General features: G+C 50.4%; 1 protein-coding gene and 1 pseudogene across 4 annotated transcripts; one reads left to right on the top strand and one right to left on the bottom strand.

Moving 5' to 3' along the window:
- Positions 1 to 4,258: 4,258 nt before the first annotated feature.
- On the top strand, positions 4,259 to 8,372 carry PNCK (pregnancy up-regulated nonubiquitous CaM kinase). Of its 4 annotated transcripts, none has more exons than XM_033201673.1 (12): positions 4,259 to 4,371; positions 5,077 to 5,146; positions 5,435 to 5,566; positions 5,935 to 6,009; positions 6,117 to 6,255; positions 6,464 to 6,587; positions 6,761 to 6,836; positions 6,931 to 7,043; positions 7,125 to 7,203; positions 7,291 to 7,378; positions 7,527 to 7,671; positions 7,984 to 8,372. In XM_033201673.1, the coding sequence occupies exons 2-11, from the start codon at positions 5,079 to 5,081 to the stop codon at positions 7,662 to 7,664; spliced, it is 1,032 nt and encodes a 343-aa protein (XP_033057564.1). In that variant the 5' UTR covers positions 4,259 to 4,371; positions 5,077 to 5,078; the 3' UTR covers positions 7,665 to 7,671; positions 7,984 to 8,372. The 4 variants fall into 4 exon arrangements, with proteins under 4 accessions (XP_033057564.1, XP_033057567.1, XP_033057565.1 ...); XM_033201676.1 differs by having other exon boundaries at positions 4,354 to 4,421; XM_033201674.1 differs by lacking the exon at positions 4,259 to 4,371 and adding an exon at positions 4,472 to 4,634.
- A 3,771-nt stretch (positions 8,373 to 12,143) lies between these two features.
- Positions 12,144 to 24,283, bottom strand: LOC117078474 (annotated as a pseudogene).
- Between the last annotated feature and the right edge of the window lie 563 nt (positions 24,284 to 24,846).

A 24,846-nucleotide genomic window follows, 5' to 3' on the forward strand; every position in this document is an offset into this window, starting at 1 on the left:
ATACCACATTTTATTTGTTCACCTACCGAGGAACATCTTAAATGCTTCCAGTTTTCGCCAATTACGAATAAAGTTGCTAATGCTATCACATTGGTCTTTTAGGAAAAAAAGGCTGCTATAAATATGTGTGTGGTGATTTTTGTGTGGACATAAGTTTTCAAATCATTTGGGTAAATACCAAGGAGTATGATTGCTGAATTGTAGGGTAAGAGTATACTTAGCTTCGGAAGGAACTGCCAGCCGTTTTTCAGGGTGGCTGTACCTTGTTGCATTCTCACCAGCAATGAATGGGAGTTCTTGCTGCTGCTCCAGGTCCTTGCCAGCATTAGGGTTGTCAGTGTTTGGGATTTTGGCTATCTAGTAGGTATGCAGCGGTATCTCCTTGTGGTTTTAATTTGCAATTCCCTAATGATGTATGATGTTAAACATCTTCTGATATGCTTACTTGCCATTGGTATTTCTTCTTTGGAGAGGCATCTGTTCAGATCTTTTTTTTTTTTTTTAGACGGAGTTTTGCTCTGTCACCCAGACTGGAGTGCAGTGGCACAATCTCGGTTCACTGCAAGCTCCACCTCCTGGGTTCACGCCATTCACCTGCCTCAGCCTCCCAAGTAGCTGGGACTACAGGCGCCCGCCACCTCACCCGGCTAATTTTTTGTATTTGTAGTAGAGATGGGGTTTCACCGTGTTAACCAGGATGGTCTCGATCTCCTGACCTCGTGATCCACCCACCTCGGCCTCCCAAAGTGCTGTGATTACAGGCATGAGCCACCGCGCCAGGCCATCTGTTCAGATCTTTTGCTCATTTTTAAATTGGGTTGTTTTCTTTTTTTTTTTTTTTTGAGACGGAGTCTCGCTCTGTCACCCAGGCTGGAGTGCAGTGGCCGGATCTCAGCTCACTGCAAGCTCCGCCTCCCGGGTTTACGCCATTCTCCTGCCTCAGCCTCCTGAGTAGCTGGGACTACAGGCGCCCACCACCTCGCCCGGCTAGTTTTTTGTATTTTTTAATAGAGACAGGGTTTCACCGGGTTAGCCAGGATGGTTTCGATCTCCTGACCTTGTGATCCGCCCATCTCGGCCTCCCAAAGTGCTGGGATGACAGGCTTGAGCCCCCGCGCCCGGCCTGGGTTGTTTTCTTATTGAGTTGGGTCTTGTCTTGTCTTTTCTTTTCTCTTTTTTTGAGACACAGTCTTATTCTGTTGCCCAGGCTGGAGTGCAGTGGTACAATCTCGGCTCAGTGCAACCTCTGCCTCCTGGGTTCAAGCGATTCTCCTGCGTCAGCCTCCCGAGTAGCTGGGATTACAGGCACCCATCACCATGCCCAGCTAATTTTTGTATTTTTAGTAGAGACAGGGTTTCACCATGTTGGCCCGGCTGGTCTTGAACTCCTGACCTCAGGTGATCTGCCTGCCTCGGCCTCCCAAACTGCTGGGATTACAGGCGTGAGCCACCACACCTGGCATAAGTTTAATTTTCTTAGCAAGGCCGTTTTTTAACTTTCTGCGGAAAGGGTACACTCGCCAGCAGTTTTGCCACGCAAGTGCACCAAACAAAGGAGGGAAGCAATTTTTATCCCCTACGCAGTTTGTCCGTGCTACTGTGTCCTGTTTCCATTGGCTGGAGCCAGACCTCACAATCTAAACTAAAACCTGATTGGCTAATAGTTTAAAACTTTTAAAAATAGGTAAAAGCAATGGAAGGATAAAGGAAAAGAGGAAGTTGCTTACGAAATGACTTAGAAAAGTAATAATATTCCCAAACAGGAAAGGGACATAGGCTGCGAGCTGGGACATGCCTGTGAGCACGTCCAGCACAGATATCTTGGTTAAAGTACAAGGACATAGAATGTACTACGTGCCTGTAAGCATGTTTAACAGCTACATAGGATAGGGCTTAACAAAGAGTTACTAGCACAAGCAAGGAGGCTTGAAGGAAGTTAGTCTTTAAAAGAAACTATTATTTCTAACACTTACGATTTATTTTTTAATAAGAAGGGAAACTTTGAAGAGGAACTTTTTACTTTCTATACTCCATCTCAAAAAAGAAAAAAAGAAAGTGGGGTCTTGCTATATTGCCCAGGCTAGGCTGGAACTCCTGGGCTCAAGTGATCCTCCAGCCTCAGCCTCCCGAAGTGCTGGGATTACAAGTATGAGCCACCTTGCCAGGCCAGAAGGTGTAATTTCTCTTGTAACACATGATACAGGCCTAGTGCAGTGGCTCACACTTGTAGTCCCAGCACTTTGGGAGGCTGAGGCGGGCAGATCACCTGAGGTCAGGAGTTCGAGACCAGCCTGGCCAACATGGTGAAACCCTGCCTCTACTAAAAATACAAAAATTAGCTGGGCGTGGTGGCGTGCACCTGTAGTCCCAGCCTACTCAGGAGGCTGAGGCAGGGGAATTGCTTGAACCCAGGAGGCAGAGGTTGTAGTGAGCTGAGATTGCACCACTGCACTCCAGGCTGGGCGACAGAGTGAGACTCTGTCTCAAACAACGACAACAACAACAACAACAATAAACCAAAAAACCCCATGATACAATGATTTAAAACAAAAATTGTGCCATCAGTTTTTACATGAGGCCAGGGGCATCTGAGTCACCTCGTGGACCCATACCTGCCCGCTGGCTCTTCTTTCCCAGGCCCACTTTGGAGGTGGATGCTTTCCTTCTGGCCTCCAGTTTCCATCTGCTGCCCCTCAGAGAGGTCTCTTTGTGCCATCTCTGTCCACGTGGGCAGTTTTTTATTACACCACCATATTTCTCTGGGACACAGAAATATGTGTATTTCTATTTCTTTTTATAACCCGGGACCATGTTGTAGAACTCTGCTAACGCTTCTTCTGGCTTGAGCAAAGCACCATTGGTGTATTAGACATTCTGGGGAATTATCTGTGGGTATCTGTGAACAAATTGCACTTCCTGCTGTCATGAGAAGGGGCTCAGCATCAGTTCCATTCCTGTTTTTTTTCTGTTTTAGATGTCGGTCCCAGGAAACCCTGTTCACATAGATGAGCAGGTAGGACTGGAGCTTCTGAGTGCCGGGGTCCCTGGAGCCTTCTGCAGTGCCCTGGGAGGGGTGACTGGGAAAGGCCAGGGGGCAAGAGCTGCCAGGGGCCTTCTCAGATTTCCCAGTTTTTACACAGAGTATATATGGGAGTTGAGGTCTGGAAAAATGATTTTTAAAAAAACTCTTCCTGCCCCGCAGACTCTCTTGAAGACTGTGTCATACCAGGGCCCATGGGTCACTGTGACGACTGGACCCTGCCACTTGATGGAACCCCTGTGATGCTGACCTGCGGGGATGTGGAGCACAGACCCTGGGGAGGGTACCAGAACCTCATGGGACTGGATGGCGGGCAGCGAGGGGGGTCCAGTAACTGTTGGATGCAGAATTGAATTCAGTCACCCGCACTTATTTCCTATGCTAGTCTTGGCTGGGTTTGCGGAGATACACTCTCTGGGAGCAGACGCTTTGGTGAGGAAGACCAGGCGAAGAAGGTGATTTTTGCTGTTGGACGTTCTAAAGACAGGGCCGGGGTATGCGGGGAGAATTGGGAGAGGCAGAGCCGGGGAGGCCGGTTTGAGGAGGGGACATTTGAGCTGAGATCTGATGGAGTGAGGAGCCAAGCCAGGCAGATATCTGAGCGAAGAACATTCCAGGCAGGGGAGCAAAGGCTGGGACGCAGCTGCAACTGTGGTGCGGGTTAGGGCCAGTCAGGAGGCCAGTGGCCGGGAAAGGTGGGGAGGGGCCAGAGCAGTCATTAGGCCACCCCCTAAGGACTCATGCTTTGACTTGGATTGACATAGAGAGCTGCGGGACGGTGACATGATCTCAATAAAAGGAATGCTCTGGCTGCTGGGTAGAGAAGAGAGTGAGGGTGAGGGATTAATGGTGGAGCCAGAGGGAGCCCAGTGAGTGCCGGGAGCCCAGGGTGGCAGAGCTGTGGTGCAGGGTTGCAGGGTCCTGGAGCTAGGGATGGAGGCTGTTTTTGGGCAAGTGGCCTGGTCGGCCTGTCCTCGGAGAGGCGGTGAAAGCAGAGACTGGAAGGCAGAGAGCCTTGCCGACCTGTGACCGAAGAGAGCTCTCTGGGAGACAGCCACCGGTGGTGCAAAGGTCCTGGGGTCGGCCCAGCCGGGCCGCAGCTCCGGGAGGCGGCGCGAGAGAGCAGTGGGCCGGGCGGTGGCGGCCGGCGCCCGAGTCGGAGCCCGGCGATTGCCTTACAAGGTGCCCTGCGGCGCCGCGGCCGCGCTTGGCCACTGCGTGCTTGGGCGGCCGGCGGGGGCGTGCGCGGAGGGGGCGGGGCCGGCGGGAAGCGGGCGGGGGGCTTGGCGAGGCGGCCACTGCACGGAACCACGCTGCGGCACCCGCTCCAGGTCCACACCTGCTTCGGGGCGCGGGGACGCGAGAGGCGGGGGCGCACCAGGTCCGGCCCACGGCCGCCACAGCCCTGCGCGCCCGCAGCACACCTGTCACGCCTGGCGCGCCCCCTGCCCGCTCGCGCTCGGTCCACGCAGCTCGGGACGCGGGCGGCCCAGGCTGCCAGGTCCCCCTACTCCGCGGCGCCGAGGGCCGGGCTGCGTCTGCGGCCGCGTGGGTGGCCGCGGTCTTGGCAGGTGGCTGCGCGCGGGGATCGCAGGTGCATCTCGGGCGGCTTGGTGGCTTGGGCAGCGGGTGCCTGTGGGCGCTGTGCCATGGGTAGCGGGTCTAGGCGGGGGTGGGGGCGTGGGCGCTGTGGATGTGTGGATGGGGGAGGGACCGGCGTGGGTGAGCATGGAGCCTTCTGGAAAGCGGCCGGATGTGTGGAGGCAGAGAGGCAGCATCCAGGCGCTGGTCGCTGCCGGGGTGCAGGGTGTGGGGGCGTGGGATGGCAGCTGTAGGCCTGGGATGTGGAGGCGGGTATGCGGTGGCCTCGCTGGGAGGCGTCCGTCTGGGGGTGTGGACCTGGACGGGGGAGGGGAGGATCGAGCGCAGCGGCAACGGCTGAGGCCTGCCTGACAGGGGTGGAGGAGGAAGCTGCCCTCGCCCCCGGTGCGGGGGAGGGAGGAGGGACCCCCATCACCTCTCCCCTGCCCCTCCAGACATGCTGCTGCTGAAGAAACACACGGAGGACATCAGCAGCGTCTATGAGATCCGCGAGAGGCTCGGCTCGTGAGTGTGCGCGCGTGTGATCGTGTGTGTGTATGCCCGTGTGAGATGGCATGTGTGTGTGACTACGCGAGTGGGTGTGAGATGATGTGTGTGTGAATATGTAGGGGTGTGTGAATGTGAGTGTGTCTGTGAGAGGGCATGTGTTGAGTTCCGTGGGGGGTGGCACAGGGCCAGGTAGGTCCTCCCCATCTCCTTCACAGGAGGCCCTCCCCGCTCCCCTCTCTCTCCCTCCTGCCTCTCTTCTCTTCCCACTTCCTTCCCACCTCCCACCGCTCGTGTCTGCGGCAGGGGTGCCTTCTCCGAGGTGGTGCTGGCCCAGGAGCGGGGCTCCGCACACCTCGTGGCCCTCAAGTGCATCCCCAAGAAGGCCCTCCGGGGCAAGGAGGCCCTGGTGGAGAACGAGATCGCAGTGCTCCGTAGGTGCGCACCTCGCGGGGCCCTGGAATGTGGCATAGGTCGATGAGGGGTGCAAGGAGTCCCTGGCTCTAGTCTAGGCCTGGCCACCAACCTTTGGGAAGCCTGGGGCAGTGCTCTCTCTGGGCCTGCACGTCCCTGTGGCAGCCAGAGGGAGCTAGTGGATATTGATGTGTGCTTTTCAAATGGGCTTTGGAAGGAAGGCCAGGGCTCAGGCTGGAGCTGCGTCTTCCTGGACCCGGCAGGGGTGGCATGTGGTAGGGAATGGGGAACAGAGGTGGGAGGAAGAGAAGAGGGAGGAGGCTTTTCCCAGGGCCTCAGGACAGAGCACCCCTTGACTCTGTTGGCCCACAGGCGCTTCCTTGCCGTTGCAGGATCAGTCACCCCAACATTGTCGCTCTGGAAGATGTCCACGAGAGCCCTTCCCACCTCTACCTGGCCATGGAACTGTGAGGAGGGCCTGGGCAGGCTGTGGGAGCCGGGGAGGGGCTGAGCAGTGAGTGGGGCTGAAGGCCAGGCTGAGTGCCTGGGTCAGCCAAACCCCTGGCACCCCCAGGGTGACGGGTGGCGAGCTGTTTGACCGCATCATGGAGCGCGGCTCCTACACAGAGAAGGATGCCAGCCATCTGGTGGGTCAGGTCCTCGGCGCCGTCTCATACCTGCACAGCCTGGGGATCGTGCACCGGGACCTCAAGGTGCCTGGCTGCGGCCTCTGCGCCCCACCCTCCCATTTGCCCACCTGGCCCTGCCTTTGTTTTCCCGGGAGCACGGCTGGGGCCTTTCTTGATCTCCCTCTCCACCAAGGCTCTGGGGAACCTGAGAGCGTGTAGTCCTCATCCTGTCCCAGCACCGGCACCACATCAGGACTGACCTGGCCCTTTTCCCGGTGTCCGTGTGTCACAGCCCGAAAACCTCCTGTATGCCACGCCCTTTGAGGACTCAAAGATCATGGTCTCTGACTTTGGACTCTCCAAAATCCAGGCTGGCAACATGCTAGGCACCGCCTGTGGGACCCCCGGATATGTGGGTGAGGCTTGCTGGGAGTGGGGTGGCCTGGGGGACCCTAGATAGCCGGGAAGGCTGTTGTGCCCGTTGCCTTTGTGTGGGCCATTCCTGGGCTTGAGTAGGCTGAGCCAGCGACACTGAGCGGCATGGCTGCGTGTATGCCTGTGCGTGCGTCTGTCTGTCTCTGGCCCCCAGCCCCAGAGCTCTTGGAGCAGAAACCCTACGGGAAGGCCGTAGATGTGTGGGCACTGGGCGTCATCTCCTACATCCTGTGAGTGACTGCTGGGAAGGCTTGTCTCCTGCCTGCCTGCCCCCGCTGGGTTGGGGAGGGTGGGACAGCTGGGTGATTCATCTGTGGGTGCCAGGCTGTGTGGGTATCCCCCTTTCTACGACGAGAGCGACCCTGAACTCTTCAACCAGATCCTGAGGGCCAGCTATGAGTTTGACTCTCCTTTCTGGGATGACATCTCAGAATCAGGTGAGCTTCAGGCTGGCCCGTGCTTGGGGGTGATGCAAGGGAGTGGGGACCCGATGGGCTGACCCAGCCTCCCTGTTCCAGCCAAAGACTTCATCCGGCACCTTCTGGAGCGAGACCCCCAGAAAAGGTTCACCTGCCAGCAGGCCTTGCAGCATCTTTGGTGAGTGGGAGCCCTGCTGAGCTGCCCCAGGGCCAGGGGGACTGCACCTGCAGAGAGGCCCCCCCCCGACCTTCAGCCTTTCCCCAGGATCTCTGGGGACACAGCCTTCGACAGGGACATCTTAGGCTCTGTCAGTGAGCAGATCCAGAAGAACTTTGCTCGGATGCACTGGAAGGTCAGTGTGGAGACAGACCCAGTGTGGTCACCCGCCGCGTCCCAGCTGTAGCCTGATCGCTGTGACTTCCCAGTGGCCACTGCGGTCCTCACAGTCTTGGGGCTGGGGCCTGGCCCAGGCCTGGCCTGATCTCCCTCTCTTCTGGCAGCGAGCCTTCAATGCCACCTCATTCCTGCGCCACATCCGGAAGCTGGGGCAGAGCCCAGAGGCTGAGGGGGCCTCTGAGCAGGGCCTGGCCCGCCACAGCCACTCAGGCCTCCATGCTGTCCAGCCCCCCAAGTGGTGATCTCCAGGTGTGTTTGGGTGGACCCTGCACCCCCGGGAGCTGGCTCCTTGAAGAGCTTAGGGGGTGGTGGCACTCCATGTGGCCAAGAGCTAAGTGGGGTGGCCCCCACAGGCCAGAGGACTGAGGGCAGAGGGAGGAGCCAGGGCCCCAGGAGAGGTGGAAGGACAGGGAGGGCCTGTGGGTGCCCGAGATTGGGCAAGGGAGTGGAGGGGGAGAGGGCCTCTAAGAAATCCGGGATTTGACCGAGGTGGGAGGTGGGGGCACAGGGCTGGCAGGTCGGCTCCTAACTATCCCCTTTCCCTCTGCTTCTCCCTCTCAGGCAGATGCCAAGGCCAAGTGGACTGACCCCTGGATTTCCTTCCCTTGGATGCTTTTGGTCCCTCCCCCACCCTTCACCCCTGGGGCCTCTGCTGGAGTTTGAGATTCGAGGGTGTGGCGCATGGTGCTGGGGTTGGAATGGAGCACCCCCAAGTCTGTCCTCAGGCTCTGCCCTGCCTGGGGGCAGTGGATCCCCTCCCCTGTTGCCTCTCCCGCCCCTGCCCCCCACCCCACCAAAAGCCGAGGAGGTGCGGCAGGCGGGTCTCGGGGCTGTCTTTCCTGCACGGCTGTTCTGTGCTTCGCTGAGTAGGGGTGGTCTTGCTTGTGTCATGGTCATGGCCTTCCAGCCCCCTCCAGTTTCCCCCAACCCAATAAAGAAAGATACAGCAATGGGCCAGTGGTGAACTGGGGGTGCGGCGAGTGTGGAGGGGACCTGGTCACTTGTGGGCAGGAAACCAATGAGACCCTCCCACACGGCTTTACCCACTGCCACCTGAACCTCTGCTCCCTCTCATCATGGCAGCCAAGTTTCCAACTGCCCAAAAACTTCCTGTCCCCTCCCCACAAAGCACCAACAAGTGGCAGTGTGGCCAGGCAGCTCTGCTACCCCAGAGGTGTAACTGCCCAGCCTTGGGGTCCTGGGACAAAATGGAGGCAGCACACACCTGCTGGGCTGCCAGCAGGGGGCGCTGGCAGGAGGCTGAGTGCTGGCTCCAGACCCCCAGGGATGGGCTGCAGTGCCCCTGCCATGCAGGGCCGGGCCTGGGGTGCCTCAGCCAGGTGCCTGGGACTGGGAAGGGCTCACAGGTGCATGGAGGGCGACCAGAGCCCAGAACTGTCACCTTCCATCCCTCCCTCCCTTCCCTTTCTTGATGGCCAGAGGCCGTCTTGTCAAGCAGAAGAATAGGGAACCCCAGGGTTAGGGGGTGAGAGGAGCTCCTTGTCCAAGAGAGGGCCACACGGGGCCCTCTTCCCTTCTGCTGTGTGGGGGACTTTGGAACCCTCAGGCTCCAGGCTGGGGTAGACCTGGGCTGGAAGCTGGGGCTCTGGGAGCAGTGGCAGCTTGGCAGTGGCTTCTGAAGTTAAGAGCCGTGGCCTGTCCTCTGGTCTGAGTGGCCCCAGGTCCACCAACCTCCATTCTGGAGCAGCCAGGGCTCCAGAGCCCTGCCTTGCTGGGTCCCAAACCTCTGCTGGCCCCTCTAGCCCTTTCTCTTGGGCCCATCAGGGGAAGACCTCTAGAGCCACTCCTTGGCCCCAGCCAGAGTTCCAGGCAAGCTGGTCACCCCTCCCTACCCTCTGAGACCCTTGCTCCGTGCCAGCCCCCAGAGTGTAAGCCTGATGACCCACGGCTGGACTGGCGAGAATGGTAGAGAAGATTACTCTCCCTGTTGAACTTTGGGCCCCAAAGGGAGGCGGTGAGGGTCAAACCAAGGCTGGCCTGGGCCTTGTGGGTAAAGGCTGGAGTGGGGTTCAGGGTTGGAGCCAGGGGACCTGGCTTCCACCAGGGAGAACAGGCTGGAGGTGGGTGGGCAGCCTCCTCCTCCATCCCCACAGCCACTCCCAGGCCATCCTTCGCTTCAGGCTCTAGGCCCCACAGGGGCCTCAGTCAGCCAGTACCATGGCCTCCTCACCTCCAAGACCTGTCCCACTTGCCCTCACCCCTACCCGGGGCCTTGTTCCCTGCGGGCACCCCTGCTGCGGGTCCCCCTTCCCATCTTCTCCGTTGTTCACACTGGACTCCCACGATACCTACTTGCTCTTGTGTTGGTCAGATGTTGACTGAGCCTCTACTCTGTGTCAGGTGCTGGGCGCTGAATAGGTGCCTGCCCTCCAGGAGGACGCCCTCTATTGGAGGGGTGGTTTTACGGGGATGATAAAAATGATCTTTGTGGATCTGGGAAGCGTGAGCAGGAGTGCCAGAGCCAACCTTCCAGAAGAAACCGGCACTTGCTCAGCAACAGCCAGCTCTTCCAGTCCAGGCACGTGGCCAGATCGCTTCCCCTTGGAGCTCAAGCCAGCTCTGGGCTGCCTTGACACAGGGTGCAATATGGCCTCCCGTCAGCAGGGGGAGCCACGGCCCCATCTTTAGACGTCCATTAGCCTCCCCTAGTTCCTTCAGCACCTGGGCAGCGTCTCAAACCCGTTCCTCTCCGCCACTGCCCCCACCCCACACCCTGCAAATCCTGCCCTGGGGAAGTCCAACCTTGGGGGAGAGGTCCTGCCCATCTGTGATAGGGGCGAGAGGGGGAACCCCCAGGTCAAGCAGAGGTGGCACCCCTCCTTCATCCCTCCAAGACCCCATATGAGAAAGGCAGTTTGGGTCCCTTAGGCAGTGGGATGGCAGCCAAGGAGAGAGAAAGGATTGGTTTAGCCAAAGGCAAAAGTGGTGTGTGTGTGAAATGATGGCAAGGGAGCTGCGCTGGACCCTGTGAGGGCTTCTCAGGCTCAGGGCCGTTGCTGAGGCTGGCAGCAAGAGGAATGGGCCAGACCAATCCTGGCAGGGGAAGGAGCTGGAGCTGTAGTCTAGGAGCAGTGGGGAGCCATCGAAGGGGTTTTTAGCCAGAGAGCATTCTTGTCCAGTGTGGGTTAGGTGCTGAGCTGGGGCTGGCTGCTGGGAATTGGAGTGTCTGGAACCAGACCAGAATCAAGGGTCGGGGGACCCTGGTGGGCATCACAAAAGGAAGCTGTCTCTGCTGTTCTGGGCCACACAGGGTCGGTCACGTGCTCTATCTTGAAGCAAAACTGTAGGTAGCAGAGTTTCAAGGGAAGCTCAACCTGTGGGTCCACCCTAGGGACAGGGAGACATGCAGGTGGTCCTAGGAGCTCTTTGGGAGTCACGTGGACTGGTCTTGGTGATGGGTTGCAAGTGGGGAATGAAGCGAGAGGATCCAGGTAGGTCATGGTTCTGGCAGCAGAACATTCATCAAGAAGAGTTCAATGGGCATCACTTTGGGGGAGGAGTGATGAGATTGATTCTGGATGTGGTGAGTTCGAGTTGCCTGAGGGGTATGAAAGTAGACTTACTTTTCACCCTTCTCTTTGCAAATATGTGTCTAGCATTGTATCTAGTAGTTCTGAAAGGTTTATTCCTTTTAATAAAAAGAACACTGATCCCTTGACCCCAGGAGTTTGAGACTAGCCTGGGTAAGATGGAGAGAACCTGTCTCTACAAAAAAAAAAGAAAAAAAGAAAAAAAAAAGCTAGTAACGACTCTTTATTGAAGAGCTTCCCATGTATTAACTTGAACCTTACCTGTGAGATAGCTGCTATCATGATCATCATCCCCACTTCACACATGGAGAAACTGAGGCATAGAGGCTAAGCGAGCCAAAGTTACACAGCTTATGGCAGAGTGAGGATTTGAACCCACGCTCTCCCACTGCATCCTCTTGCTTGCATCCATGCAAGTGAGGTCTTGCTTGGGACATAATTGTGTGGGGAATTGAAGAAAACAAGGCGGCATTCATTCGCCACTTCTCTTTGTGAATGCAAACTCTGTGTGTCTGAAGGAAAGAGAACCCTGGGCTGGGGGACCCCACCTTGGATTTGAGTTTGGGTCTTGCACATGGTTTGTGTTGCCTTTTTTTAAAAAATTCTTTTATTTTTAAATTTTTTTTTATGAGATGGAGTCTCACTATGTTGCCCAGGATGGAGTGCAGTGGCTATTCACTTCACAAGTGTGATCCTACTACTGATCAGCACACGAGTTTTGACCTACGCTGTTCCCAACCTGGGCTGGTTCACCCCTCCATAGGCAACCTAGTGGTCCTCTGCTCCCAGAATATTGGTGCTGAACTTAGTATGGACACCTGATGGACATAGCACACTACAGCCCAGAACTCCTGGGTTCAAGTGATGCTCAACCTCCCGAGTAGCTAGGACTACAGGTGTGAGCCACCATGCCACCTGGCTTGTGTTGCCTTTAAGGTCCTCTGTGCCTCAATTTTATGTCCTGTTAAGTGGGAACCAGGGAGGTCTTTTCACAGTGGTGGAAATGGGGCATGGGAGCTGGGCCCTACAAAGATCCCTTTGGAGTTCGGTGTGAGCAATGGCCTGGAAGTGGGGCAGGGCAGGGCTGGTGGCTGGGAGACAAGCCTGAACCATGTATAGGACAAGGCAAGAGACGTGGGACTACTGGAAGGATGGAGCTTGGTCATGGAGTCAATGGGAGTGGGAGGGGGGAGTTGTGAGGGAGTTGAGGATGCTACCAGGGAACCCAGGAGAGCAGTAGGTCTGTTGAAGAGACGAAGTGACCAAGTCAGGCCCCCTGGCCAGGCGGTGGCCGAGTTGGCACTACAAGCCACATGTTTCTTCCTGCCAGGCACTGTCTGGGCATGTGGTGACCATGTTCTCCACCCCACTCCAGCTTCATTCAGGGATCCCTATCACCAGCCCAACACCAGGTGGGCAAGATGAGAAGTACGGAATGTTTCAGAAATAACAAAGAATCCTGTCTGGTTGAGGGAGGTTATGAGAGGAGGTGGGTAGAGATCAGCCTGGAAAGTGAACTTTCTCAAGAGGGCACTGGGAGCCACTGACGTTTTAAACAGAACAAGTGACAGGATCTGATTTTTGCTTTAAGAGAATTTTTCAGTATTTTTCTTTTCTTTTTTCTTTTTTTTGAGACAGAGTCTCATTCTGTTGCCCAGGCTGGAGTGCAGTGGCCGATCTCAGCTCACTGCAAGCTCCGCCTCCCGGTTCCCGCCATTCTCCTGCCTCAGCCTCCCGAGTAGCTGGGACTACAGGCGCCCCCCGCACCACTCGCCCGGCTAGTTTTTTGTATTTTTTAGTAGAGACGGGGTTTCACCATGTTAGCCAGGATGGTCTCGATCTCCTGACCTCGTGATCCACCCCTCTCGCCTCCCAAGTGCTGGGATTACAGGCTTGAGCCACCGCGCCCGGCCTTTTCAGTATTTTTCAACCCTATTATCTGCCCCCCTTTTGAGAAATAGAAAAAGCCCAGGCTTACTATCACGCTGGTCTTCGAAAAACCAAAAGCTCATGCCCATCTCTCCAGAGCTCCTCCCTCACACCCCATGGAGATTTCCATAGTTTCCCTCACCCCAGGGAGTCAAGTCTTTCCTCACATGATGCCCTGAGTAGAGGCTCAACTGCTTTTTGCCAGTTTCTCCTTGTAGTTCTTTCAATTATTGCTTTATGTATTTATAAGTTATGTTATTCAGTATATATGAGTTTAGAATTGGTATATATTTTAGGTAAGTGGAATATTTGATCAAAATATAGTGATATACATTAATACTAGCAATGATTTTCCCTTCTAGTCTACTTGGTCTGATATTAACATAGCAACTATAACTTTTTTTGGTTAATATTTGACTTGTATATTTTTTTAATCCTTTTTCCGTTCAAATTAAAAATTTGTTTTTTATTGAGGTACAATTCACGTACCATAAAATTCACCCTGTAAAATGTACAATTCAGCAGTTTTTAGTGTATTTACAGTGTTTTGCAGCCATCACCACTATCTAATTCCAGAACATTTTCATCACCCCGAAAGGAAACTCTGTACGCATTTGCAGTAGCTCCCCATTTACACCCCCCCCCCGACCCAGTGCTTGGCAACCACTAATTGACTTTCTATCTGTGGATTTGCTTATTTCAATATTTCAAATTAATGAAATCATATCATACGTGGACTTTTGTGTCTGGCTTACCCTTACTATGATGTTTTCAGGGTTCATCCATATTGTAGCATGGATCAGTACTTCATTCCTTTTTACAGCTGAAGAATGTTTTACGGTATGGATAGACCACACTTTATTAATCACTGATGGACATTTGGGTTGTTTCCACTTTTAGCTATTGTGAATAATGCTGCTATGAACAATTGTGTGCAAGTTTTTGTGTGGATGTGTATTTTCAATTGTCTTGAGCATATACCTAGGAGTAGAATTGTTGGGCCATATGATAACTCCATGTTTAACTTTTGAAGGAAATGCCAAGCCGTTTTCCAAAGCAACAGCACCATTTTACATTCCACCAGCAATGCACGAGGTTCAAATTTCTCTCCATCCTTGTCAAACACTTGCTATTGTGTGTGATTTTTAAATAGCCATCCTAGTGTGTGTGAAATGGTATCTCATTGTGGTTTTGATTTGTATTGCTCTAATGACCAATGATATTGAGCCTCTTTTCATGTACTTATTAGTCATTTGTATATCTTATTTGGAAAAATGTTCATTCAAAACTTCTGTTCATTTTTTAATTGGATAATTCGTCTTTTCATTGTTGAGCTGTAAGGGTTCTTTATGTATTCTGGATATTAGATCCTTATCAGACATACGATTTGTAAATATTTTCTCCCATTCTGTGGATTATCTTTTCACTCTTTGATAGTGTCTTTTGATGCACATGGGGTTTTTTGTTTGTTTGTTTTTTGTTTTTTTTGTTTTTTTTTGAGACGGGGTTTCATTGTTGTCACCCAGGCTGGAGTGCAATGGCACGATCTTGGCTCACTGCAACCTTCGCCTCTTGGGTTCAAGTGATTCTCCTGTCTCAGTCTCCCAAGTAGCTGGGATTGCAGGTGCCTGCCACCATGGCTGGCTAATTTTTTTGTATTTTTAGTAGAGACGGGGTTTCACCATGTTGGCCAGGCTGGTCTCGAACTTCTGACCTCAGATGATTTGCCCGTCTCAGCCTCCCAAAGTGCTGGGGTTACAGGCGTGAGCCACGGTGCCCAGCCAGAGAGTGTTGCTATGCTAAAACAATATTGTTTTCCAATCCATGAACACAGAATATCATTCCACTTATTTTGTTCTTTAATTTTTAAATGATGTTTTACAGTTTTCAGTGTATACATTTCGCACTTCTTTTTTTTTTTTTTTTTTTGAGACGCAGTCTCGCTCTGTCGCCCAGGCTGGAGTGCTGTGGCGCGATCTCAGCTCACGGCAAGCTCCGCCTCCCGGGTTCCCGCCATTCTCCTGCCTCAGCCTCCCGAGTAGCTGGGACTACAGGCGCCCGCCACCTCGCCTGGCTAGTTTTTTGTATTTTTTAGTAGAGACGGGGTTTCACCATGTTAGCCAGGATGGTCTTGATCTCCTGACCTTGTGATCCGCCCGTCTCGGCCTCCCAAAGTGCTGGGATTACAAGCTTGAGCCACTGCGCCCGGCCACATTTCGCACTTCTTTTGTTGTTAAATTTATTTGTGAATTTTATTCTTTGTATGCTCTTGTACACAGAATTGTTTTCATGATTTCATTTTTGAATTGTTCATTAAAAGTGTATAGAAATAACCATTGATTTTAAAAAATATATTGATCTTGTATTCTGTGGCTTCCTAAACTTTTTATTCTTGCTCTGTCTCTCTCTTTTGGCGGGGGACCGGGGTCTTGCTCTGTCACCCAGGCTAGAGGCCGGAGTGCAGTGGTGCAATCACAGCTCACTGCAGTCTTGAACTCCTAGGCTCAAGCAAATCCTCCCTTCTCAGCCTCCAGAGTAGCTGGGACTACAGGAGCAGGCCACCATGTTAGGTTCTAATTTACTTTATTTTATTTTATTTTTAGAGATGGAGTCTCGCTATGCTGCACACGCTGGTGTTGAACTCCTGGGCTCAAGTAATCCTCCTGCCTCAGCCTCCCAAAGCACTGGGATTATAGGCATAAGCCACCATGCCTGGTCCTTTTTATTAGTTCTAATAGGTTTTATTGTGTGGATTCTTGTGATTTTCTACCACAGCACGTGTCATCTGCAAGTAAGGAGAATTTTACTTAGTCTTTCCAATTGGGATGCTTATTTCCTTGTTCCCTTCCTTTTCTCTCTTTTTTCTTTTTGTTTCTCCCGCTTATTGCACTACCAAGAACCTCCAATACTACATTAAATACAAGTGGTAAAAGAATCCTTTCCTTGTTCCTAATCTTAGAGGGAAAACATTTAGTCTTTCATCATTAAGTGTCATGTTAGCTGTGGATTTTCATAGATGCCCTTTGTCATGAGTAACTTCCATCTGTTCCTGTTCCTACTTTGTAGAAAGGGAAGGTGTTGAGCCTCTTGGTGATGAAGCCTGATTTGTGCTGACGGCGCAGGACCCGGTGGGGCAGCGGGAACTTGATCTTGGAGTCGAGGAACTGCTTAATGGCCGACCAGCGGCACTTGCTGGCTGCGATCTCCCTCACCTTCATGATCTGGATGGAGTGGACCCGGGCGCCGTGCCGGGCGCCCATGTCTCAGTAGCACTGGGTGACAGCCCCGCAGTGGTCAGGTCCCTGTATTTCCGGTACATGTTGTGGGTGCCGCTCCGGGAGTCATAGCGCAGCGAGATGCCGAAGTTCTACACCCGCAGGGGGCGCTTCTCAACCACCTGCCCACAGTAGACAGTCTCCCCTGAAGACTTCTTCAACTTCTTTAACTGAGATACGAAGTGCCGGAAGGGGGACTTGGCAACGACATGATTAGGCGCAAAGATTCGCATGCGGTAGAGAAGCGGTGGTGGCATTTGGGTGGCAGGCAGCGACCCACACCTTGTACTCTAGTAGTGCGCTAGGACCTTCATGGCGTCCTCTGCGTTCGCCGCCACCCGCAAAAGGACTGTTTTAAGTCATGAATGGATGTTAGATTCTGTCGAATCTTTTTATGCACCTATTGAGAGGATCATGTGGTTTTTGTCCTTTTTCTGTTAGTGTGTTGTATTACGCTGAGCTTCAGATGTTAAATCAAGCTTGTATTCTTGGTATAAATCCCACTTGATGATGGTGTCTAATCCTTATGCTGCTAGATTTAGTTTTTAAATATTGTGCTAAAGATTTTTGCATCCAGGAGTTCATGAAGCATATTGAGATGTAGTTGTTTCCTTGTGATATCCTTGGTATGAGGGTAATACTGGGCTGATAGAATGAGATAGGAAGTGTTCCTACTCCTCTATTTTCTGAAAGAGTCTGTGAAGGATTGGCGTTCATCATTCTTCAGTTATTTGATAGAATTCACCAGTGAAGCCATCTGGGCTTGGATTTTCTTTGTGGGAATATTTTCAATTACTAATTCAATTTATTTGCTTGGTATGAGTCTATTCAGATTTTTAATTTATTTTAAAGTCAGTTTTGGTCATGTGTCTTTCTAGGAATTTCTCCATTTCATCTGAGTTGTCCAATTTTTTTGGCATGAAGTCATCAAAGCATTCTCTTATAATCCTTTAAATTTCTATAGGTCAGTAGTAATGCCCCCCTTTTCTCTTCTTGATCTTGGTAATTTGATTCTCTTTTCTTTTTGGTCACTCTAGCCAAGATCAATTTTGCTGATTTTTCCAAGAGCTGACTTTTGTTTTCATTGATTTTTCTCTATTGTTTTCCTGTTTTCAATTCCATTAGTTTCTGTGCTAATCTTTATTTCCTTCCTTCTGCTTGCTTTGGATTTAGTATGCTCTCTCTTCTTTTTCTAGTTTGTCAAGTAGATGCAAGGTTATTAATTTGAGATCTTTCTTTTTTTGCTGGTGTAGGCCTTTAAAGCTGTAAGTTCCCTCTGAGTACTGCTTTAGCTGCATCCATGCATTTGGCTATGTTGTGTTTTCATTTCATTCTCTTCAGGCTTTTCTAATTTCCTTTGTTTTTTTCTTTGACTTGCCAGTTATTTAGAAGAGTGTTGCATAATTTCCAAGTATTTTGGACTGCCTAGGTTTCTATCTTTTTGGATTTATAATTTAATTCTGTCGCGGTCAGAGAACATATTTTATATTATTTAAGTTCCTTTAAACATATTGAGACTTGTTTTATGACCTAGGTTATGGTCTATCCTGGAGAATGTTTCATGTGCACTTGAAAAAAGTGTGTACTTGGCAATTGTTGAATGGTGTGTTCTATAGGTATCAGTTAGGTCAAATTTGTTGATAGTATTGTTCAGATTTTATATATCCTTTCCGTTTTTTCTTTCTAGTCCTATCAACTATTGAAAATAGAGCATTGAAATGTCCATCTGTTATATTTGAATTTTCTTTTGTATTTTTAGTAGAGACGGGATTTCCCCATGTTGGCCAGGCTGGTCTCCAACTCCTGACCTCAAGTGATCTGCCCACCTTGGCCTCACAAAGTGCTGGGATTACAGACGTGAGCCACTGCGCTGGCCAATTTTCCTCTGTTGATTTTTAATTACATTGAAGCAGAAATTTAGACATAAATAGGCATTCATTCACTCCAGGTTTGAGTTATTTTCTTAGGGTTTTCTCTAGCGATCACATTATGAGTCTTAACTAATCACAATCCACCTCAGGTGAATACTCACTTAATTTTGGTGGAATATGGAGACTTTGCCAAAGTATGGCTACATTCTTTCCCACTTCTTTTGAGCTAGTAATGCCATGTATATTACATCTATATAGGTTATAAACCCTGAAATACAGTGTAATACCTTTTTTAAATGCAATCTTATGTTTTTAAAAGAAAGTAAATGAATAAAAATATGTTGAGCGACTTTTATATTAGCTCACTTGTTAACCATTTTTGCTGCTTTCCATTTCTTACTTGGAATTCCAGTTACTAACTGGTGTCATTCCTTTCAGCCTGCAGGACTTCCTTGAGTATTCTTGTAAGGAGGCATGTTAGCAATGAACTACGTCAGCCTTTGTTTATCTGGGAATGTCTTTTTGAAACCTTCAATTTTTTTTTTTTTTTTTTGAGATGGAGTCTCTCTCTGTCGCCCCCAGCTGGAGTGCAGTGGCGTGATCTCAGCTCACTGCAACCTCTGCCTCCCAGGTTCAAGTGATTCTTGTGCCTCAGTGTCCCGAGTAGCTGGGATTACAGGTGCATGCCACCACGTCTGGCTAATTACTGTATTTTTAGTAGAGACGGGGTTTCACCATGTTGGTCAGGTTGGTCTCAAACTCTTGACCTAAGGTGATCCGCCTGCTGCCTTGGCCTCCCAAGTGTTGAGATTACAGGCGTGAGCCACCACACCCAGCTAAACCTTCATTTTTTTTTTTTTTTTTTTTGAGACGGAGTCTCGCTCTGCCACCAGGCTGGAGTGCAGTGGCCGGATCTCAGCTCACTGCAAGCTCCACCTCCGGGTTTACGCCATTCTCCTGCCTCAGCCTCCCGAGTAGCTGGGACTACAGGCGCCCGCCTCATCGCCCGGCTAGTTTTTTTTGTTTTTTAAGTAGAGATGGGGTTTCCAACCGTGTTTCCAGGATGGTCTCGATCTCCTGACCTCGTGATCCGCCCGTCTCGGCCTCCCAATGGCTGGGATTACAGCTTGAGCCACCGCGCCCGGCCTAAACCTTCAATTTTTAAAGCATAGTTTTGCTAGATATAAAGTTTGGGGGCTACGTGCAGTAGTTCACACCTGTAATCTCAGCACTTTGGGAGGCTGAGGCAGGCAGATCATTTGAGTCTCTGTCACCCAGGCTGGAGTGCACTATTGTGATCACGGCTCACTACAACCTCCACCTCCTGAGCTCAAGCAATAAGCAATCTTCCTGATGCAGCCTCCCGAGTAGCTGGGACTATAGGTGTGCACCACCACACTTGGCTAATTTTTTGTGTTTTTTGTAGAGATCCTTTTTTTGTAGATCCTTTTTTTGTAGACATGGGGTTTTGCCATACTTTCCAGAGTGGTCTTGAACTCCTGGGCTAAAGCAATCCATATGGGTCACATTTTTATGTCTCTTCTACCTGAGTCAGAAAGCCGGGACGTAGAGCTCTCCTAGTCTGTCTCCTTTCTCTCAGGGACCACAGTCCTTCACTGATTACTGTCCCCCATCTGAAAACAATGGATTTTCATATATTTTGCCCAGTTTCTAGCTGTTTATGGTGAGACAGTAATTCTGGACCCTCTTATTTCCTCATGGCCGTATTGATACTGAGTGGCTTTATGTTTTGTTAAGACAAATATGCATGTTACATTTTTTAGAGTAACTAGAATATAAGTAGGATGTACTACTTCCAAACTAGTAGAAGAAAATAGCAGATAATGAAGGAAAATATCAGTTAATCAAGTAAAGGTCAAGTAAGGGAAATAAAGAAATGGAAACAGGCTGGGCCTGGTGGCTCGTGCCTGTAATCCCAGCATTTTGGGAGGCCGAGGTGGGCAGATCATGAAGTCAGGAGATCGAGACTATCCTGACTAATATGGTGAAACCCTGTCTCTACTAAAAATGCAAAAAAATTAGCCGGGCGTGGTGGCGGGCGCCTGTAGTCCCAGCTACTCGGGAGGCTGAGGCAGGAGAATGGCATGAATCCGGGAGGCAGAGCTTGCAGTGAGCTGAGATAATGCCACTCTACTCCAGCCTGGGCGACAGAGCGAGACTCTGTCTCAAAAAAAAAAAAAAAAAAAAAAAAAAAAAAGAAACGGAAACATTGGAATAAGTAGAAAGTATAACATAATATGTTAAAAATAGATCCAAAAAGCATTAAGCAAAATAAATAGATTAAATTATCCAGTTAGGATTTAAAAAAAATCCAGCTATAAGCTGTTTGTAAGAGATACATATAAAAGAATAGGGCTGAAAAGGGCTGAAAAAGGCTGAAAGGGCAGGACTGGCTGGGCACAGTGCTGGCTCATGCCTGAAATCCCAGCACTTGGGGAGGCCAAGGCGGGAAGATCACTTGAGCCCAGGAGTTTGAGACCAGTTTAGGCAACATACTGAGATCCCCATCTCCACAAAAAAATAAAAAATTTAGTTGGGCATGGTGGTGCGAACCTGTGGTCCCAACTACTTGGGAGACTGAGGCAGGAGGATCACTTGAACCAGGAGGTTGAGGCTGCTGTGAGCGTGATTTTGCCACTGTACTCCAGCCTGGGTGACTGAGTGAGACCCTGTCTGAAAAAAAAAAAAAAAAAAAATAGAGAGAAAGAAAAGAAAGCGGGGACCTCCAGCTGTGGCCAAATGTGGATATCAGCAAACAACCTCCCCAAGATAGTAACCATAAAGCTGGACCAAATGACAAAAACAAGCTTTTTGATCTGGAAGCCAACGAAGATATCTCATAATCCAAGCGGCTGGATTTTGAATAAGAACAGCGGGAGTCTGTGGCATTCTGGCCCAGGGCTGCTCCCATCCCTCCTGTTGCGCTCGCTCATTTGGATTGGTGGGCAACACCTGTGCCCAGTGGTGTCATCGGTGGAAGTGACTTCTTGGAGGTGGGCGGGCCAGGAAGGGCAAACAGATCAGCTCTACTCAACTGAGGCTATGGATGTGCTTGTGGCAGTATATTTCTAGCTGACCAGAGACTGGAGGGTTCCCACGCTACTCACGCTCTCCTGGACTGCCCTGGGACTATGCACGTGTATATAAGAGATGTGAGAGGGCCCGGTGGAAAGGAAAGCCCAGAAGACCTGAAAGTAGCCTGAACATTGAATAAGCTCCCCTACCCACACCCAGACCCATCTACAGAGGGCACAAGCCTTACTGGCTTGAGATGTTTGAGCACAGCTTCTATCCAATCATTGGCTGACCACCAAGCTAGGCAGATACAGGGTAGCCCCTAGGAAACCAGGCTTCACATTTTTAAGTAGAATATATATTTTTAAATGGAAAAAATCTTCCCTGCCAGCCTGCCTCCAAGAAGTCATTTCCACTGAGCATACTGCTGGGCACAGGTGTTGCCCACCAATCCAAATGAGCGAGCGCCCTTCAAGCCTATGGGGAGAAGCTTCATGGCCTTCCCTGCCTTGGCACAGCCTCCATGCCCAGCAAGCCAGGAGGGATGGGAGCAGTCCTGGGCCAGAATGCCACAGACTCCTGATGTTCTTATTCAAAATCCAGCGCTGAGATTGTGAGACATCGTCCGTTACTTCCAGATCAAAAAGCTTGTTTTTGTCAAGTTTGTCCAGCTTTATATAAAGTTACTTTTTGGGGGAGGTTATTTGCTGATATCTGCATTGGCCATAGCTGGAGGTCCTGCCTTTCTCTTCCAGACAGGGTCTCATTTTGTCACCCAGGCTGGAGTGCAGTGGCACAATCATGGCTCACTGCAGCCTCGACCTCCTGGTTCAGGAGAAAAATCTCATCTGCTTCTGCAGGGGAGGGGAAAGTGGTCATTTTGAAAGAGGCCCAGGGCATTCTGTTCTTAACTAGGCCTGCCCTCAAGAGTAACCCTTACCAGGCCCAACCTCTTAGGGTTTTGCTGGAGCCTAACTGAACTGAGGGAAGCGAAATACCCAACTCAGTCTTTTGTAGCCATTCTGGCCCATCTAAGCAGGGCACAATCTGAGAAGCACTGGTGAAATTCACAGTCCAGAGGCACAGGCACGCCCAAAGACAGAAACCTAATCACAGGACTGAATGCTTTCCTCCCTCCACATTCTGATATATTGCTACGCCGCCTATTCGTAGCAGGTCCTTTTACCCAGTACATGTCCAGGTTTTTGACCAAAAAAAAAAAAAAAAAAAAAACAAGGCAGGGAAAGGCCAAAAAACACAGTTCAAAAAGATAGAGCCAGTACCAGAAGCAGGCTCAGCTATGACAGGGGTGTTGGAACGATCAGACCAGAAGTTTAAAATAACTATGATTAAAATGCTAAGGGCTGTAATGGAAATAGGAGACAATATGCAAAAACATGGCCACAATTAGCCGCAAGGGAGGATGGGAAATAAAGTTTCTAGCTGTGAAGCCATATACACTATTAACCTTTGGACGTTTTACTTCTAAAAAGGAGAAGCAGAGAATGGATACTGAGGGACACTTAGTAGTCTCTTCCACAGTGTCTTTCATCAGTTTTGGAAAATTCTCAGGCATTGTTTATTAAAATATTTTATATTCCCTATTCTCCTTTTTGTCTTCTAGAAATCCAACTAAATATACATGTGACCTGTCTATCTTATTGTCTCTCTGTGCTGCATTCTGGGTAATTTCCTTAAATCCATCTTCCAATTCACTATTTCTTTCTTCAGCTATGTTTAATATGCTGTTTAAACTTAAATGTCCAATTTCGATTGTCATATTTTTCATTTCTAGGAGCTCTTTTTTGGTTTTCTTTCAAGTGTATCTAGTCATTTTATATTCTCTTTTTTTTTTTTTTTTACAGTTCAATACTTCCTTTTATTTCTTTAAGCATATTAATTATACTTATAGCCTTTGTCATAAATTTCAAAAGCTGCTCTTTGCAGGACTGATACTTGAATTCACATGTTAAATGTTTCTATAACTCATGGTGGCTTGTTTCCTTGTACATTTTAGGATTTAAAAAAATTACGTATTTTGGAATTTTCTATAGGAGTGCTTTGAGGCCTGTGTTTAAAGGACATCCCTCCCTCCACAGAGGATTTGTGCTTGCTTCTGCTGGTCACTCTGGAGCAATGTGACCTCTGAACCATTTCATTTAAAACTTAAATAGGCCAGGTGCGGTGGCTCATGCCTGTAATCTCAGCACTTTGGGAGGCCGAGGCACTGCACCTGGCCTATTTAAGTTCTATATTGAGACCTTGTTTCTAAAATAAAAAACTTTAAAAGTATATTTTATTAATGTTTTAAACTGCTATTTTTATTGGGCTGTCACAATCTAAGTAAAACCTGTATGTAAGATAGTCGAATACAGCTTCGAGACAAATCCAGGAGCCTTCTCCAGCAGCCAGATCACTGTTTTTGTTTTGTTTTGTTTCTTTGTTTTGAGACAGGGCCTCACTCCACTCTCTCATCATTCTCTCACTCTGTCACCCGGCTGGAGTGCAGTGGCACAGTCCCAGCTCACTGCAACCTCTGCCTCCCGGGTTCAAGTGATTCTTGTGCCTCAACTTCCCAAGTAGCTTGGATTACAGGCACGTGCCACCATGCCCAGCTCAGTTTTTTTTTTTTTTTTTTTTTTTTTTGTATTTTCAGTAGAGACAGGGTTTCCCATGTTGGCCAGGCTGGTATTGAACGCCCGATCTCAGGTGACCTCCTGCTTTGGCCTCCCAAAGTACTGGGATTACAGGTGTGAGCCACGGTGCCTGGCTGAACCACTGTTTCTAAGTCCCTCCGAGAGAGATTCTGGAGTGTCCACTACTCTATGCTGAGACCACTCTAAAAGAACAGTTCAGCTTGTGGCTATAAGCTCTCAGGGGAGGGGGAACATTTTCCTTTTATTCCACTTCCCCCCAGATCCAAGGTCAAGATCAGCACACACCCTCTTCTTTCTTTGGGATGTATCTTCCTAGGTCACTGTTCTAGTAGTTTTCTGTGGCTGCTGTAACAAATTACCACAGAGTTGGTAGCTTACAGTAACACAGATTTCATATCTTCCATTTCAGGAGATCAGCCATCCAAAATAGATTTCAGTGGACTGAAGTCAAGGTGCTGGTGGGGTTGCGTCCTGGCTCCTGGGCTAGCTCCAGGGTGGCTGACTCCGCTGGCCCAGAGGATTCGCATCATTTCTCACCTCATCGCCTTGCTCTTCCTTTCCTACCAGCTCAGCCATTCACACAAATGCCTTTAGATTGCCCCCAACATCTTGTGGGTTCTGGGCCACATTGCTCCCAAAGTCTCCGCAGCTTTCTCGGGCTGCGCTTGCTCCCCGCCACCCTCCAGCTGCCCTTTCCCTCTGCTACATCTCCATGGTGGAGAGTCACAGCCTTATAGACACGGAAGCTACGGTGGGAGAAGGCATTGGCAGTGTCCCAAGATGAGGAGAGGTGGAGTTCACCTCTGTCCCTTTAGGTGGCCTGTTGGTCTCCATGTTCTCCATGGGGTTCTTCTAGTCCCTAGCCTGGCTTTGCAGCCCAAATTCCACAGCCAGAGAACCACAACAGTCACATGTGCCAGTCTGCCCACACCCCTCCCTGTCACTCTCAGGATGCCACCCAGCCGCGGCAGCCCTCAGGAGGCTCCAGGCAGGGCTCTGGGCTGACTTGGCCGGTGTCTCAGGGATCAGTTGTGAGTGCTGGGTCCTCGCTTTTCTGCTCTGTCCATGGCAGTGGACATCTATGGCATAACTGCAGTGCTGTGAC

Source organism: Trachypithecus francoisi, unplaced genomic scaffold (assembly GCF_009764315.1).
Source record: "Trachypithecus francoisi isolate TF-2019V2 unplaced genomic scaffold, Tfra_2.0 Lachesis_group6, whole genome shotgun sequence".
Lineage (NCBI taxonomy): Eukaryota > Metazoa > Chordata > Mammalia > Primates > Cercopithecidae > Trachypithecus > Trachypithecus francoisi.

Bases quoted from the DNA above. Each gene is read 5' to 3' on its own strand.
- PNCK (XM_033201673.1), top strand. From the start codon at position 5,079: ATGCTGCTGCTGAAGAAACACACGGAGGACATCAGCAGCGTCTATGAG. The intron at 6,588-6,760 runs GTGAGGCTTGCT...TCTGGCCCCCAG, and splicing joins TGGGACCCCCGGATATGTGG to CCCCAGAGCTCTTGGAGCAG. The intron at 7,379-7,526 runs GTCAGTGTGGAG...CTCTTCTGGCAG, and splicing joins TTGCTCGGATGCACTGGAAG to CGAGCCTTCAATGCCACCTC.